The 19,146-nt window shown below is 38.0% G+C and overlaps 1 protein-coding gene across 6 annotated transcripts in view; it reads right to left on the reverse strand.

The window, feature by feature from the left end:
* Nucleotides 1-290: 290 nt before the first annotated feature.
* kdm2aa (lysine (K)-specific demethylase 2Aa) overlaps nt 291-19,146 on the reverse strand; it is a 61,086-nt gene continuing 42,230 nt past the window's right edge. For 4 of the 6 annotated variants that reach the window (XM_059554401.1, XM_059554402.1, XM_059554400.1 and 1 more), the window contains exons 10-22: nt 14,951-15,077; nt 14,619-14,851; nt 14,332-14,409; nt 13,478-13,729; nt 13,265-13,381; nt 12,320-12,406; nt 11,904-12,062; nt 11,560-11,586; nt 9,453-10,603; nt 4,363-4,526; nt 4,095-4,241; nt 3,786-4,001; nt 291-1,423 (exon numbers count right to left, since the gene is read on the reverse strand). In XM_059554401.1, the coding sequence (XP_059410384.1) occupies nt 1,242-1,423; nt 3,786-4,001; nt 4,095-4,241; nt 4,363-4,526; nt 9,453-10,603; nt 11,560-11,586; nt 11,904-12,062; nt 12,320-12,406; nt 13,265-13,381; nt 13,478-13,729; nt 14,332-14,409; nt 14,619-14,851; nt 14,951-15,077 (2,940 nt within the window). In that variant the 3' untranslated portion in view covers nt 291-1,241. The remainder of the gene's footprint in view (nt 1,424-3,785; nt 4,002-4,094; nt 4,242-4,362; nt 4,527-9,452; nt 10,604-11,559; nt 11,587-11,903; nt 12,063-12,319; nt 12,407-13,264; nt 13,382-13,477; nt 13,730-14,331; nt 14,410-14,618; nt 14,852-14,950; nt 15,078-19,146) is intronic. The other 2 variants (XM_059554403.1, XM_059554404.1) reach the window with 2 other exon arrangements.

A 19,146-nucleotide genomic window follows, 5' to 3' on the forward strand; every position in this document is an offset into this window, starting at 1 on the left:
TGGGCTAGAAAGATTTCATCTTACGAATAAGGAAAGTAAGACAAATGCACTCTTACCTGAAAGTATTTTGTAAAAAATATTTTGTGCAGCCACCCTGCACATTAAAATCCCATTTCAGTTGACTAATACTGCAATTGTGACTACTTCTATCCTTCAAACCCTTATCATGCATGATAATTTCTGTATGGAAGCGTTAAAATTAGGTCTGTGTACATAAAATGACAAAATATCAATGAATTCTGTGCTAAAAGGCAATACATGACAAATAGGTGTAAGTGAAGTCATACACATTGTTTGCTTTCCACTTTTTATTTTTCTGCTTTTTCATGAAAAACAAACAAAACAATTTTTTTTAAAAGTCCTCAAAATAATTGCTATCGTGTTGCTACAAGTTGCACTTAAATTATAGCTTTTCAAGGGTAAATGAACAATTGAGCCTTAACTGTGAGCAACCCTCGAAGTTTAGACAGGACAGGAGAATGCATGTTAAATCGCCCATTTGACATGACAGCAAGCAATAGAACAAAACATCAGATGAAAGAAAACAAAGAAATAGTGATTTTTGTTTGGTACGAGCGAGTAAAAACTTAGTGTGGTGAGTTAAAGGTCTACAAACACCCAGGCAGCAGAACCTTCAGAAAGGTTGAACGTCCAAAATCTGCGTTCAGACATAAAGCCACTAAGAAATCATGAGTGAACGGTCTGGATCGGTAAGCTGAAGTCTTTATGATTCAGGTTTAGATTCATCCTGTGCTGCCACTACATTCTTTGATCAAGATGTGGCAAATGAGCACTTTCAGGACGTGCCATGCCGGTCATTTTCTTTTTCCTTGCAGCGTCAGAGGCCGCACTCAAGAGACTGAATCTCTTGATCCTGGGCTGGATTGTGAAGTTCAGTTTCAAGCATATCAGCAACATCTTCTGAAAGCGTCACTTTGGATTAGGCTGAATGCCCAGAGAAGGAGAAAAAGCCACACGCTGGATGTGTTTGCATCGGTCTCATGGGTTGTGGGAATAAAATCCTCTTCTTGGAGATTGTGCTGAAAATAACCTATCCTGTCAGCCTGTTTTTACCCTTCTTCTAGAACAGCGGCCATATCCTTCCATCCGTCTCTTTTCTTCAGCCTCATCCTCCCATTCAGGCCAGATGAGCCTGAATTGAGTGGGATGGAGCACTCGTGAGCTCGCTAAGCAGAGCTGTGTGGAGACTGTGTGTGTATGTATGTGTTTGCGTGTGCATGTTATGATATTCTCTGAATGAGTTTGTCCTCGGTCATGCAGAATACAGTGCAGTAGGACAGGTCAGAGATGAAGTTTTCACAGCCGCGTCGAGTCACGTTCCTACAGCCTCGCAGATCCAACAGAGTCAGAGCCGATAGTCGCTTCATATAAGTCAGACAAGCATCTGTCAACTTATTACAACCTAGAGAGAGAGCAAGAGAGAAAAGGTTAAACCACCAACTGTGAGTAAAATTCAGCATTATTTCACTTGCTCACCAATGGGTATTCTGCAGTGAATGGGTGCCGTCAGAATGAGAGTCCAAACAGCTGATAAAAACATCACAATAATTCTTTGCAAAATCAAATCCATCGAAATGTTTTTTACTTCAAACTGTTGTTTCCAGTTAAAATACCTCCATCCATAATACTGCTTTCTGCAGAGAGAAGTCCTCTCATCTGAATCGGGAGAGAAATATGCACCGTTTACAAGCAAAAAGTTAAGCAAATATGTCCTAGGGTTTTGATGTGAGAGGACAAAAAGGGATGGACTTTTCCTCTGGAAGGAATGGATTATGGATTTATTATGGATTTTGGCCAGGAGCAATAATTTAAAGATGAAATGCCTTGATGGATTTGTTTATTACAAACTCAGCTTTTCACTCCACAAGCTGTTAACTGATAGCTTGGATTACTTGTGGATTATGATGATGTTTTTAAATCAGCTGTTTGGACTTTGATGGCACCCATTCACTGCAGAGGATCCATTGGTGAGAAAGTGATGGAATGAAGCAAATATCTCTAAATCTGTTGTGATGAAGAACTCATTTACATCTCCGAAGCCCTGAGGATGAGCAAACGATCATCACATTGAAATGCTTGGGTAAACCATTTCTTTAAGCCAAACAAAGTTAATACTATACATCCATATTGAACAAACAAAAAATCTATATATTGTGCTTCAATGAGTGGTTGATCGTTATTTTGTGTTTATGGGGTGCAGGTCTAATGTGTTAATGCTTAGTGTAAAAAAAAAAAATTATTATATTATTATTATATATATATATATATATACACATATATATACATATATATACACATACACACACACATACATTTTTTTTTTTTACTTAATTTATCTTTATTCCACATCGTTCTGTCCCTTCTCCTATAAATGCGCTGATCATTTCCTGGTTTTATTTAGCCCCTTTCTTTAGAAACATGGTCCAGTGTGTGTTGTGATTGGCTACACTGCCTCTAGATATTGTTATTGCTCAAACAGCAATAATCACACACTAACGTAAAAATAAATAAAATATTCGCAATCAACCACCCCTTTTATTAAATTCTTATTTATCCTTCTTGTGACAGGGAGAAGTTAAAAAAGTTTCATGTTCAGTGAAATGCCAGAGACAGTTTATGAAACCAAAATACCAATAATTTCCAAGAGAGTTTCTGCATAATGTCTAACTTTAAAGTATAAATAAACAAGCCCGAAATACACAGGGACTCTTATTTTGAAATAAATATCCTTAATTACTTCCAGCTGCTCATTCAAAAGTATGCACTCTTACAACCATCTACAATATATTACAATATTAAAACCATGAAGTTAACATTGTGATAATTCATCAATAGTAGATCATAAGCTATTGCTTGGCATAAATGCATGGTAATCTGTAACTGCGACATTGACAACTTGCAGCACTCATATTTAACTGAAACTAAATTAAAATACTTATGACCTTTAATTTGACCTGGAACTGAATTTAAGACTAAGATTTTGGTCACTTTAGTTTGGGGACCAATTCTCACTATTAACAATGATTTTAGCCTCAAACTCCTAAGTAGTTGCTACATTTAGGTTTGGAGAAGGATTAAAGCATCTAAAATATGGTCATGCAGACTGAGGCATTGATATGTGCTTTAGAAGTACTAATACACAGCCAATATGCATGCTACTAGGGATGGGACGATAACCGGTTTTATTGATAACCGTGATAAAATGTGCTGAAGGTTAGTAATATCGTTTAAAATTGAATTATCATTAAAACCGTGTTTGATTATCGCGGTTTTAATAACTCACTATTAAATCATGTCCAGCCAGCAACAGTCTGACGCAAGCGCAGCGCACAATTTTTTTTTGTTTTTTTTCGAGAAGGAATGGCGAAAGTCAGTGACTTTTCTATGCTTTTCTATGCTTCTACACTTTTCATTGTAAGGAAGGAAATGCCACAGAATTTAATCTTTCTTTAAATTAAGTGCATAGAGTTGCTTGTTTTATTAGTTGTTTGTTGATTATTAAATATAAAACTTGCTGAAATGTTTTCAGTGTGAGCATCAACTATTTTTGAACACTTTCATCTCGTTTCAACAAAACCGTGATAATATTGATAACTTTGATAACATGCTACTAAGCAACAAGTGAAAATTGAGGAATGGTCCCTAAACTAAAGTGTTTCCAAGATTTTGATTTTAGCACTAGTTGTGTTTTCTTGGGCACCACAAGGATAACCTGAACACAATGTAGGCAGAACATATAGGTATTTTCAGAAGGTGGAGAGCACCTGCAAGATTGAGCTGTCTGAGTGTGTTGCGAGTGTTGCAGCCGGTAGTGGTGAGCAGGTTGATGGACTGGTCTGTGAGCCCCTGGCAGTGGGATAAATCTAACCGGCGCAGTGAAGGCATATGTCTGACAATCATCTTCAGGGTGGAGTCATTCACATCCAAACCAGCCAATCGCAGAGTGAGCAAACCTCTCAGCCGACTGCGACTTTCACTGCCTGTGTGACAAGAGAAAGCAGAGGTGAAAGAGGAGAGTGAAATCTCAGCTCACACTTAACACACAGTCTCAATGATGATTATGAGTGTCTCACCTGGCTGCACAATGAGGTCTTTTATTTGTGAATCTTTGACACCCACGGCCCAACTCAGGTCAAGGTATCTCAAACCCGGACAGCTCGGTGTACTTAATGCTGACACGCATAATGACGAGCAACCTGACATTGTTAGATCTTTCAAACCTGTGGAAAAAATGAGAGAGCATTTTATTCTGGACTGTGATGCATGTTTTATTTTTAAGCAATTTAATTTGAGTTAAGACTGTTAGGATCTATAAAAGACTGAGATTTGGGTAAACTGTACTTGGGAGGTGATGAATGAGCCAGGCAATCTGTTTCTTTGATACTGGAGTCCAGGAGAGGTCAAGTGTCACGGGTTGTCGTTTTATGATGGCTGTCAGAGCCTGAGGACTGAGTGCCCGACATCGACTCAGATCTATCTGTGTCCATAAGCGCTTATCACAACACCTAAAAGCAGGAGAGAAACAAAAATTACTCCGAGAAGAAATAAATAAATTACTGATTACAACTTTGAACCAAGACAAATATGCCTTTTAAAATAGTGTACTCCTGTCAAAAAACTGAAAAATAAAATGCCATCATCCTTTCAATGAGTTACTTATGCTAATTAGTCTATCATATATTCTTATTGTCGACCCCAACATAGGGATGTGTGATGTATATAATCTATGATAATATCGTAATTGTCATTTAAACAACATGCAATTTGTCATTATTTTTGAGTGCAGGCATACACTATGATGTAGGTTAGACTACGGAGCAAGCACATTTAGGCCCTGATCAGACCGAATGTTTTTTTTGGGCCTGAAATAGGAGACAAGAAAAAAAAAGATCTCCAAGGCAACCACCAAATCAGCTGTCCTGTCAGTCTAATCAAAGGATTATAGCACAAACGCTCTAAAATCTTAGGTTTTTGCTGTTAGGTAAACAAGAATTATGTCGTCTTAAGTCATTATTAGCAAAAGCCTTAAGAAAAAAAAAATACAGCTCCTGGTTAAACTGCGATCAAACGATTATTTAATAATCGTGACAGGTCTACTGATGCGATTAATTGGTCTAATCGCGGTCATTACAGATGATCGTTATTATTGCCCACTATTAGAAGACACAAGGGGGCGCTGTAGTACCTGCAGCACTCTACTTCTACCGGTCTCCCTCTGAACTCATTACGCTGAGCAATTACGAGCATTACATTCAAATGATATTTCCCTGTTGATTTCTCCATCATTTTGAGTTAGAGCAGCCCAGTTATTTAACAAAGATGGATTTAGTTTCAAAGCCGAAAACGACAGCGCCGATCTGGTCACATTTTGGTTTTACACCCGATGATAAAGGACAGCCAAAAGACGTTGACACGGCAGTGTGTCGAAATTTGTAGGAGAGAAATACCAGCGAAAGCTGCCAACACCACAAATCTTAGGAATCACCTGAAAGCACATCACCCAAAAGAGTTCGCCGAAGTTTTGAAGTCATCCACAGCCGCTCATACTTCCAGTCAAGTGACAATAGCGCAGGCCTTCGAACGGGTAACAAAATATAAACGCGACAGTATGAAATGGCGCACACTGACCGACAGTGTCACGAGATACATCGATAAGGAAATGCAGCCTTTTAATACTGTGGAGAAACCAGCATTTAAAGAAATGCTCTACAACTTTGACAAGCAATATGAATTGCCAGGGAAAATGTACATTTCCAAAACAGCAATTCCAAATTTATACAGAGAAGTGAAGGATGAAATCCTTAAGGATTTGAAAGAAATTGATTTTTTTTCAGCCACAACAGACATGTGGTCCAGTGTAAATATGACCCCGTACATGAGCCTAACAGTACATTACCTCACAACTGACTGGACACTAGTATCAAAATGTCTAGAGACAAGATACACCCCAGAGAACCATACTGCTGATACACTTTCAGAAACTCTTAAGTGCATTTTATCTGATTGGGAATTAGATGAGAAAAAAATGTCCTGCATAACCACTGATAATGGGGCTAATATTGTGGCTGCAGTGGGCAAACTTGGCTGGCCATGGCTAAATTGTTTTGGCCATAATCTCCACTTGGCTGTTACAAATGCCATAGCAAGTGAGAAGGATCGCACAGCACGTGCCCTAGGACTTTGCAGGAATCTGGTGAACACGTTCAGCATGAGCTGGTTAAAAGGAAACGAGACCTGAAAAAGGCACAGATGGAGGCCGACATTCCTCAGCATAATTTAGTTCTGGTAAGTTCAATATTTTATTAAAGGTATTTTTATTTTGTATATTAAATTAAGTAAAACAAGTATAAAGTAAATTTATCTTTTAAAAAATATTATAATCCTCAAACCAATTTTCTACTTTAAATTATATTATATAATCTCTAAAACTAATGTTTTTATTTTATATATATGTATATATGTGTGTGTATATATATATATATATATATGTATATATGTGTGTGTGTATATATATATATATATATATATATATATAGTTAATTATATAAACTATAACAAACATGTCATATTTCCTCCAGGATGTCTCTACACGCTGGGGAACAAAACAAAAAATGATAGACAGTTCTGGAGCAAATACCTGCAATCAGACGTGTCCTGATTGATGACAGAAAACATGGACACCTAAACCCGACCTGGCAAGATGTATCTGTCCTTGAGTCCATTAATGCGGCACTGAAACCTGTGGCTGATTTCACAGATGTTCTATCAGGGGAAAAGTATGTTACTGTGTCTTCGGTGAAGCCTGTTCTAGACCTTTTAAAAGATGAACTCTTATCCCCTGACTCCAATGACACAACTCTTACTTCAAATATCAAGAAAAAAATGTGCGCTGTACTTGATGAAAAGTATAGCCCAGCTCCACTTCAAGAGCTCCTGAGAAAGGCCACCCTTCTTGATCCAAGATACAGGGCCCACTTTGAAGCTGCCAAAGGCCAGCTTTTAAAAGAGATAATGGAGATGACAGAGGAAGGACACAATGTTGAACAAGGTAGGAAGTACACTGTAAAATATTTACCTAAAATATGACCTAAAAATGTTCATGCTGCAATCTTAATTAACTGGTTTTATTCAGTGTATATATACACCAACACAAGATTACACTAACAAAAGTAATTTTTAAGGGTTATATTAGGTAGACATCCTGCTTAAGGTAAAAGCTACCCCTTTACTTTTTACAGTGTCTGACAGAGCTGCAGCAGATGATGATGTGCCTACAACATCTTCTGCACCTCCTCCAAAAAAGAAGAGACTGTGTGATCTGCTGCAGAAAAGAAAAGCTCAACCTTCTACACATGGCTTAACAAAAAGAGAGCAAGCTGATGCTGAACTGTCAAGGTACCTACAGGAAGAAGCACTAGATAACTCGGCAGACCCTCTGATGTGGTGGAAAGACAATGAATCCAGGTTTCCTTTGATTTCCAAGTTGGCAAGAAAGTACATGTGCATTTGTGCAACAAGTACTGCTTCTGAAAGAATGTTCAGTACAGCTGGCAATATTGTCACCCCAGTTAGATGCTGTCTTTAGCATGTTGACCTTTTCTGGCTTGTGTTCCTTTCCCGTAATCTACCAGCATGATTGTTTTTGTTTCAGAATTGGACTTTTATGGCCTGTTCTGTTATGGTCATAGTTTATATTTGTGATTCATTGTTTCTGTTATTTACAGAATTTTCAAATTTGTAAAATATATTTATATTTTACTTTAGTTTGAGATATTGACACGACAGTCCTTTTTGTGTTATGGTAACTTTATGGTGATTGTTTTTATCATTTATACTTTCATATACATTTACATATTTTCTTTAAATGTACACATTTCTGAAAGATACATATTTTTCATTTAATAAATTACTTTAATATTTAAAGGCTTTAAGTGTATTAATGTGTTATTGCAAGTGACAACTTACAAGGGATTCAATTAAATAATCACAACAATTTGTATGACAATCGTCAAAGCCCTAAAACAGACAATTAATCGTCAAAGCCCTAAAACAGACAATCGCCACGATCGCAATTATTTATTGGACAATTAATCGTCAGCCAAATTTCATAATCATGACAGCCCTACGCATCAGGCATGCTATTTCTACGTCACTGCACATGCACAGTACTTTCCAGTTTCGGTTTTCAATCCGATCAAGTGTTTACAAAAGGAATAAACCACCCCTTACAATCCTATTGAAATTTTTGTCGGATCTGGCCAATTCAATCCAATTTACATGTGATTTTTTTTTATTCTGATTGTGCTTTTAGTCCTATTATGATTGGATTAGTAGGGTCCATGTAAACCCAGTAAGTGTTGGACTGAGTCCCAGAACAATTGTAGCCAATAAGCAGTAAGGGGATGTGTCTTGTAATGATAGAGAGAAGAGAGCACTCAATCTGAGTGCACACGACAGACGAAAAAAAAGGAAAGGAAAATATCAGAGAACCAAAACATTAAAAAGAAGGGTTATGATCGGGCAAGAGCTAGGACCAGAGTAAATATCGTAGCAGCTTTCCAGCGGTGTAAGGCCTGGTGCTTTCAAATATCAGTATCATTTGGCAAAAATCGCTTCGTGCCCCTTAAATGCATTTATGTCCTTCATTAAAATATTGGTAACAGTCTTAGTATTTACGTTTGACTACATTTAAGAATGACACAAAAGAAGATGCATACATTTAACTGGTTTAGAAAAAAAATGGCCTTATAAAAGATAGAAATGCCCATAGAAGGAAGAAACTGTTAACGTTAATTTCCCCCCGACCCTGTTGGGTTGGAAGAAAGTTCTTCAGGGTAAATACAAGATGGCACATGCGCAGGTTCAGGTGTTAATGGGGTGGAGGTAAATGTGCAGGAATAAAAACTAAAATAATGTGTGCTTATTTGAATAACAAAAGCAATTTAAATTTATAAGAAGTTGATTTTTGTTATTTATACAAACTATTCACCGCACAGAATACAAAGAATATCAAAAGCTTTGGGAGTCAGCTGTCCACAACAGTCCTAAAGCTGCCAAATTACCAGCACAATAACATGCTAAGAAAAATATTGTATAATTAGACAAAATCTCTGAAAATATTTAGATATAATTTGTCATTATCGCCCTCCCCTACTGAAAACACCTAATCATGAGCTATTTGCATGTAAATGAACAGATCCATGCTTGCCCCTAAAACCCAAAGCACCTATATTTAATTACATCACGGATTTTGAGTTTTAATATTAGTACTAAACCATATCGCAATTTGAGTTTTATTTCATTGAATCATTTCTCTCTAATGTGAAAAGGCCTTTCTTTGATCTGATAAAAACAAAACCAGACAATTTTACGGAACGTCTTAGCTTGTTAAAAGGAACTGTTGAGGCTTTAACTGTAACTACTACACTTACCACTTGTACCAAGCCTTGCAGACTCTCATACACACAGCCATATCCGTCCGACCCAAGTAACGGAACACAGACATCCAAATGTCCTTTTCACAGCCACGCTCATTTCCTACGTCACGGAATGAGGGATGAGAGAGGAGGGAAGGAGGAGAAGAAGTGGTGATGGCTGGAGGAGGAGGAGGTGGAGAAATAGAGGATCTAGAAGACATAGAGGAAGGTGACGCAGTGTCTCTTTCTCGACCGTCCTGGTTGGAGCTCCGCCTCGTGTGGCGGCCGGACGTGTGCCCGCTTTTGGACTGAGAGAGGCCATTTCCAGCTGGCGTTGAGGTGCTGTTCCTGACTCGGGTCCTGGGTAGAGTTTTGCGCTGGACAAAACCATGACCGCTAGGTGTTCGGGGAGACATAGCCGCCTCCAGTTTGGGTACAATGGAGCCGGGGTCCCGTTTGGCCTTTGGAGGACGCTGGAGGGTCACAGTCAGGTAGGAATCATTCAGCAGGTCATCGTTCAAGTCTGAGACTAGTAAGACGGGTGGGTCAGGATCAGAGTCTGATTGGTTCTCTCCATCCTCATCATCATCTTCCTCTCCTCCATCATCTAAGTCTTCCATCTCATCGTCCTCTCCTTCAAAGTCCTGTTCCTCACTGTCTTCCTCATCATCATCGTCCTCGTCGTCATCATCATCGTAGTCATCTCCTCTCCGCCTCCGTCTCCTTGAACGATGTTCCTTATCTGACCGGCCAAGATGTCTCTCTTCATCACTGTCATCCTCATCATCATCCTCCTCCTCATCATCATCATCGTCGTCGTCATCATCATCGTCATCTTCAGTTTCATAGCGCCGTCGTCTCATGTGCGATCCTCCTCTTAACCTCACCCGACTCCCTCTTTCCCCTCTTGCCCCAAGTCCCCGCCTCATTTTAAGCGAACCTGTTGCCAAGCTGCCTCCCCCTCGACTCCCTCGATGCGAGGAGCCTCTCCAAACACCTCGTCTACCAGCTCCATAACCTCGGCGGGACGAAGAGACCCCGCCTCTGACGGATGACATCTTGCCACTGTCGTCATCACTGCCCGAATCATCATCATCATCGTGTTCCATCCCATGACGCCGATAGATCTTAGCCACGCGAGGATCAAGAGATGAAGACTTGCGTTTCTGAGAGAAAAGAGAAACATTTAAGAAAAAAGGCACACTAAAGCCAATCTTTAAAGGGAACATTCTATGGTCATTTTCCACAAGGTCTTCATGAAATGTCTAACACACTTTGCTTAAAATTCATCAATGGTCATGTAAATCTACACCCATTTTACCCTGTTAAAAATAGCAACCCATTTTGGATAATGATAATGAGCTACTGCTCACCCCACCCCTCTATTCTGTGGGCTGGACAAGACACATGAAGTGCCATCTTTGACTCCATATATCGCTTTTTTTTTTTTTTTTTAGAAAACATTTGGATCATTTTGTTATTTTGTTATGTGATATAAATATATATAAAAGTTCAAGCAAATAATGTTTAAACATTAAATCGAGATAAATGTGTGCTATATCCAATAGTTTGCACAGAGATCCTTTGCATGATGTGCCAGCATGATCACTTGCATTTTTTTTTTCAGTAGATTTGCTTATTTTTTTCAGTAGATACACCATCATTTTTGCTCATAAAGGTAAGAGAAATCATTTGTAACTGCAAAGGCTCGTCTTTAATAGGAGTTAAAAAAAATTAAACTCAGCAAATACATGCCTCACAGACATGATAAATATATTTATAGAAAGCTTTAAATTACTAAATGAAATAAATCAAAACTCCTTAATTATAATCATAATCCATAAAGATGCATTTCTCTCTCAAGGCATGTATAAAGAGATGACAAGTCAGACCGACTCAAAACACTACTTTATTGGTAAATAATTCAAATATCTCCATACTATCTCCCCCCGTCACATTTATGGTAAATTCTTCTGCCAGTGCTTTGAAGCAAAAAAAAAAATATTATAAATCAGTACAAAATGATTATAAATTTTGCTTTTTCATTACAAATTTAGAAAATCATTCAAGCACTGATAAACAATCTTCCATAAAAAAAAAAAAAAAAAAAAAAGATACGTACATGTATTTTTCCACCTTCCAATTTTAGCTGCAAAACAGAATAAGATGCTGTGGTTAATATGAACATCAATAAACAGTGATCAGGATCACTCAATGGAAACATACAAGCTACTAACACGAAGCTGATTCTGAAACCCTCAGTCAAGGCAGCAGGGCACAATGATGTTGAACAGGGCAGGGTGGGCCAAAGAGAGAGACAGAAAGAAGACACACATGGAAAAAGATGGGTGGCGGGGGGGTTACTGCGAGAGGTAGAGAGAGCAGAGAGGGGAACACATAATAAAAGGCAAAGCGGAGCAGCTGTGCATGCAGCAGCAGTGGTGTGAGGAAGGCGGATCCTCTCACCCGCTTCCTGAGTCGCTGCTCAGGGGCTGCGGCCCGTTTCTGGAGCGACCCATGTGAGAGAGAAGCGGGGGGCCGCCCGACCCCGTGCCATGCCCCGCCCTCACCCCCTCGCCCCCCTGACCCATCCTGTGCCGTGATGTCATCACCGCTACCTGACGACTGGCACACAGGAAAAAAGCGTTACTGTTACACCCGCAGATCAGAGTGTGTACATCACAGTAAGCTCTCGGCATGCTTCTTTCTGCATGGTGTGAATGAGTGTGTATGTATGCAGGCCTGCAAAAGCTAGTAGCATTAGAACAAACACTCAAAGCTTCCTTCATTTCAAAGGCCTGAATGCGTGTTCAAACAAGAGGAGGAGAAACCCTCTTAAAACGGTGGGTGTGCCAGTGAATCTTTGCGCTTGTGTGTTTTACCTCAGAATCGGTGTCTTTGCCCATAACACATTTAGGACACTCCCAGCAGCTCGGTAGGTCTTTGTTTATCACTCCCTCACCAGACACCTACACAGACAAAAGGACATTAGATCATAACAACAATCAATTTTCTGTACACGTGAAAACGTTATGGATTGGCATTGTACTCAAGTCAATAAGAACAAAAAAAGCTGCCCATCTCACAAAAGTATAGCAAATGACAATGCAATGAAACTACAACAAAACTTTAAAAGACTTTGTTTTAAGTAAACTAAGAGTACACTAAGAATAAAATTTTACATTACCATTTAATTTTTTTTTTGAGAATTTAATTTTTTTATTCAGCAAGGACCCATGTAATTTTAAACAATATTACAAAAACGTTTTTTAAATAAAGTCTGTTCTTCTGAATGTTCTATTTATCACATTTTCACGGTTTCCCATTAAAATCTGAAGCAGCACAACGGTTTTCAACATAGAAAATAGAAATGTCTGTTGAGCACTATATCACAATATTAGAATGATTTCTAAAGGATCATGTGACACTGAAGACTGGAGTAATACATTTAAGTATCCAATGTGTATCCAAGGTAACATCAACTGCTCTGATTGGAGAATCTCTCGTTAAGACTCTGAGAAGTGTTGCTCTTCACTAGAAATTTGGCATTTAAACTTCAATAATCAATTATCTTCAAAAGCTCAGGCAGGTCTGTCCATGAAGTGCATATACATTACTTAGGATTCTTGCATTACTAATGCATTTCTCTATGGAGAACACGAATAAGATTTTTACTTCCGAAAGCCAATTGTTATGCTCCGTTGTATTGAAAATGCTTTTCCACACTTTGCAAAACCTCTAGGTCACAATTCTCAAAGATGAATGAATCTGAATAAAGAATTTTGAGGCGTCTATTGAATTGCTGTCTGTAGTAATAATGCTTGTACCTTCACACAGCTAGGATGTGTAATCTGAGCACAGTTGGAGCACTCCATGAGCTCTTCACCAGTGTCCTGGTTGCCTTCCCCACAGATCTCACATACAGCAGAGAGCGGCAGACCAGGCTATTGAGGTAACACAGAAAGACAAAGCAATATTAATCAAATGCAAACAAAGGAAGGCTGCATTTTAAGTAAACTGCACAATGTGAAGACACTTACAGCAAGACACTGGCGCAGCACACATGTCTGTTTGAGTTTGCCAGGGCCACCAAATTTCTTCATGTCTCGGCAGAAGTTGCAGTCGCCACATTCTGTGCGCAGACATGCCTCGCAGCGTTTACAGCGCACACGGCGCCGTCGAAGGACCGACATATTAGAGGCGGGTTTCACTGGCCGAGGAATAATGGATGTGGCTGCCAGCTTGGGACGAATGACAGGTGGAGGGGGAGGAGGGGGCTGGTACCAGGGGGGCTTGGGAGAGGGACAAAGAGAAATCAGAGGTAAGTTCAGCAGTGTGGTGGGTTTAGGAGAGATTATTCAATTAGAATTTAATTTGAAATAAAAAAATTTTAAGCACATATTTTAGGGTTTGTTTATGATTGTCACCTTTTTAAAGCAGTTAAGTTAAGTTTTATTTGTTTAATTCACATATTTAGACAGGTCACAATTGTCAAGAGCAGAAATGAAAATGTCCCAGTCATATTTTGCTCACAATAAAATCAAAAGAAAGGGATATTTTGATAGCACCATTAATGTATGCTAGAACAAAATAATTGTCCTGACAAACTCATTTTCATCATTGATTTTTCAATATACAGGTAAAACATTTAAAAAAGAATTTTTTAAAAACCATTTTAAATAATACCATGATATTATTTACAAATAAATTTAATTATGCCAAGATATAGCACGGAATAAACACTGATCACAAAAATTCTAAAACCTAAAAGAAAAACTCTAATATGAAAGTTTTTTTTTTTTTTTTTTTACATGATTCTCTTAATGTTTATGGAAAAAAAAATACAAATAAAATAAAAATACATTATTTAAAGAAACTAATACTGTGATCTTACCCTCTTTGGCCATCTGACAATAGGTTTTCCAGTGTAAGAGAGCTTAGGGATATCATTGGCATGTTCTTTCAATAATGCCTGAAAGACAGAGAAAACAAAAACACTTATTACATTTCAAAACAACTGTGCCAACTAGTTTATTAAGCAACAAAAGCTAATATTAAGCACTGACATCCTGCATCTCAAGTCAGATTTCTTTATAAAACAACAACGACAACATCACAAATATCACAGCAGCAAGTACATCAAAATAACCAGAAGTGTAAAGCACAAGCATGAGTCCTGACCCGTATGTCGTGTAGCAGGGCAGCAGCGTTGTGTATTCCTGAAGGCACACACTTCTTATGTGAGGGCAATGACTCCAGCTTCCCCACCAGATGCCACAGCCCCTCCAACTCAAAAGGAGTCAAGTGAAGCTTCACCCCTGGTGCATTAGGTGGGGAGGGAGCATCGCCGTCTTCTCTTTCCTCTTTAGCATGTCCATTTAGTACCTCACAGCCTGAACCTTCCTGCTTCAAGCCTGTATATTAGATTCAGGAAGAGAGAAGTAGAGTTCAGCTTATCTGCGCTCAATACAATCAAATCTGTTAGGATGTAAATGTGTTGTTAATGTACTGACCAATTCCCAGAGAGTATTTCTGGAACTCAGGGATGAGGTGGGAGGTGTTGGTTATGCTGTACAGATAGCGCTCCAACACGTACCAGCACATCTCATAATAGAATGGATACCGGAACTTAGCTGGCACCTGAGGAACAACCAGAGACCATTATGACAAATTTTCCTACCAAATTCCCAACAACTGACCTATCAGTAAGCCCCACCCCCCTTAGTTACTGTTGCCCCCCCCGGACAAACAAAAACGGAGCTGCTCTCTCTCTTACAATGACAGCACTCATTATTAAAAATATATATATTTTAGCACATTAAAAGATACATCTTATAATATAAAAATACATTCTGTCCTGTAAAAAAGCAGCATTTAATAATCATGACATCAATATAATAATAATATAATTAAGTGCTACAACATATTATAGTAAAGTATATAGAATTGTTAAATAACCTGCCAAAAGTTTGGAATCATTACAATTACTAATGATTTTAAAATAACCATCTTCTGCTCACAAAGGCTGAATTTATTTGTATTTTGAGTAAAAAAAAAAAAAAAAAAGTTGTAAATTTTAATATATTATAAAATGTTATTCTTATGCCAAGCAGAATTCCTCACCACTGCTCAAGTTTTCAACGACACATGATCTTTTTAGAAATCATTACAATTGCAATGATCATTACAATGACTCAAAAACCATACATAATTATTATAAAATGTTGAAAACTATTTTGCTCCTTCATATTTTGCGTGGAAATGGTGAAATACTTTTTTTTTTAGCATTTTTTGATAAATATAAAAGTTTAATAAATAGCATTTCTTTGCATTTATCAAATATATTAATAAACTTTGTTAATTCATTTATTAAATAGAAATCATTTTAAATGTCTTCATTCGCTTCATCGCTTTCATGCATGAATAAAATGAATTTCTCTTTTTTTAAATATAATACAAATGTTTGAGTGGTATCACTGTTTCCGCAAAAATATTAAGCAGCAAAACATTTTTTTACATTGATGATAATAATCAGAAATGTTTCCTGAGCAGCAAATCAGCATATTAGAATGATTTCTGAAGGATTGTGACATTGAAACGTCTTTGTAAACAACAACAACACCAACATATTTATAAACGTTTCCAATGACGAATGTTGCATTCCCAAATGCAAAGAAAAAAGGCCGCTCCAACCAAGCACAGCTAGCAGCACTAACAGTGAACTGAAACTAAACAGTACTGTAACAAACATGTATTGTGTCAGACTACAGTCTATTATATAATTACATCACAACTGTTGAGATTCTTATGACCTCACTAAGCAATCTTAAATTCTCACTGCCATTCATAAGTAACCAGGTCCAGTAACGTGTTTCAGTGTGGATTCTACTCTCGTTTGGTGCTTTGAATCATTTGAGCGCTTTGAACTGTCCTGCAGATGGTGCCGCAAGCTCGTATACCGCTCTCAGGACCACTCCGTCCATGATGCATCTTTCCACAGTTTATTTAGGTAATAGGTTAAAACCATTTATGTGATTTCAATCATCATGCAGTAACCAATCATTTTACCCACCAGTGTGTGAGTTGGGGGCTCAGTATAAGTTTAGCACAGATATATTTTCACTCGCTGAACACTGACTGAGCGCTTCAGAGTTTCACTCTCTGTCAAGTTGTAACAGTCTTAACAAATGTCACAAAGAAAATGAAGGGGGATCAATCACCGTTGAATAGCATAATATATTTCTTTAAGGAGCACACAACATTAAATACCATACATGACTAACCCATATATTGTGTAACAAGTATGTCCCTATCTAGAGGAATAACCTTTTAATGTCTGATTATCCGCAAATGTCCTGGGTTCATCACAGTATTGTAGATGTTTAGGCGATTAAAAGGATGAAGTCCAAGATAATCCACAGCGGCAATCCAGAGTAGAGTAGAGATCAATTTAGAAGAAAGTCCAAAGATGAAGCAGATTGTAATTAGAAACCTTGACCAGTTGAGTTGAGATGCCCTCAAAATTAAGTGGAAACAAAAACCCTCTAGACAAACAAAAACAATACAACATGAGGTTCTGGAAGCAAAGTATATTGCCAACTATAAAAGATCTGACAATACTAAAGAAACAAAAAGTAACTTACATTGAGATGTAGAACACTCATGTTCCTCAATAAGGGTTTGGTTAAGCATGGGGAGAGCAAACACTCCCAGCTCACAAGTGTCCCTTCTCAAACTTCCTACACCTTATTCTCTGATCTAGAGAAACTTTACTGATAATGACTCCCTAATGCCCCCTTATGACTGGGAGTAAAATTACCACTCAAAATAAGAAAGTAAAGTAACAGCTTACTAGATCTGTTACAAAGTGTTCTGTGCTATTTTTGAGTTCATCTCCAAATGACGTGCAGCGCACCTGTGGTGGATGAGGAGATTCCCCCTGACAATGTAAAGCATGTTGAATGTTTGTTTCTAAATATTACTGATTCAAGCGTTTTAAACAATTCGCACGCGTTCGGAGCTTGCGCTCACTCATTCAAAGCATGCGCTACGAGCAGCATTTCAGACAATGCGCGTACACAGAATGAATTAATCTTTCGCGTATCGTAACTTCTGAATGAACACATACACACACAATTATATTAAAAAAATTGTCTCTGCAAGTATTCTCGTAAACACAGTCGGTTATGTTTTAAGTGAACGTATACAGTGGCCTGCTTCTTAGAGAAATTTGCTGTACCAGATAAATCTCTCTCTCGCTCTCGGTTTTTTAGACGACGTGAAAGGGGGCGTGTTTCAAGATACGCAATGGAGTAGACCAAACTAAACAGGGAGGGAGGGCAAAACACTCATCCAAACAAATGCTTCATTATATTGGTGGTATTGCCGGCTTTGGTTGCAATACTCTTATCGCATATGTTTCACTTTGCTGACTTGGCATCCACTTTTATAAAGTGTAGCAACACTTTAGACCTCTTTGGCATTGTAAAACGGAAACGTTTTGAGAAAAAACAACTACACTTGTGTTGTGTGACTGCGAGTATCTTCAGAAATCCTCCCCGTCACGTCACGTGGAGGTGGACAGCCAATCACGGCGAATTTAGGTCCTTACATGCACGTATGCTACAAGCTCACACAGACACAGCCGCCTGGCCAAAAAAAAAAAAAAACATCCGCTTGGCTTTTGGAACCGATATTTGGCACCGAAAGATAAATAATTTTTCGATTTTTCGAAGTTTTTCGTTCGATACCATAAAGGCATCGAAGTTCAGTACCCAGCCCTATGTGGGTATATATATACATGCGTGTATATGTGTGTGTATGTGTGTGTGTGTGTATTAGTGTTGTCAAAGGACCCGGTACTTCGGTACCAAGTCGGTACTAAAAAAAATGTAAATGTGACGGTACCAGGTTTCTTTAAGTACCGGTGGTACCGAGGCCCCGCTCATCCCGGTTCTTGACGCACACAGCGCTATGATTTCCGCGAAGCAAAAAACGCAGACGGAATCTAAAAATCCAGTCATGATAATGAAACTTACATTTTAATATGGAAAGTCACGGAATTTGTCAAAGTTAGCATAAATTAATCAAATCTCTGTATAGACCATTCTTTAAATGTTAAGCCGCAAAAGATGGTTGAAATATGAATCCTGCATGTTCTGCTCGTCTCTGTGTGAATGAATGAATGGCAGAGACGTGCGGGTTTGTTTACTACATAGACGGAGCGTGAAACTTGCAGTAATTTCAGAATCTGCCGTCTCAATGAGGACATAAATACATAAACTACATCACAAGAACTGTTCTAAGTCACTTCACAAGCATTTTACCGTTTCTTCTGAGTAAAACCAGTGTCAAAATAAAAGTAGCCCGTCAAAATAAAAGTTAATTTTTATATAAAGGCATTGTGCTAGATATTACTATTATTTAGTAGAATGTATGTGATACTGCTACTACTGTGGAAAAAATTATAACACTTTATTTTTTAAAGAAATAAAATCACACAATTTTTTCCATGTTTAAAATTTAAATGTTTAAATTTCATTAATTAAAAGACAAATTAAATTTGGGTGAAACTTGTTTACTGTTTTTCATAATTATATTACTTGTAGAAAAACTTTAAACATAATTGTAAATAAGTATAAACAATGGTATTGGTTGTATTTTTAGTGATAAAATGTTTTTTTTTTTTTCATGTGTGTGTTTTGCTTTG

Source organism: Carassius carassius, chromosome 7, assembly GCF_963082965.1.
Source record: "Carassius carassius chromosome 7, fCarCar2.1, whole genome shotgun sequence".
Classification (NCBI taxonomy): Eukaryota; Metazoa; Chordata; class Actinopteri; order Cypriniformes; family Cyprinidae; genus Carassius; species Carassius carassius.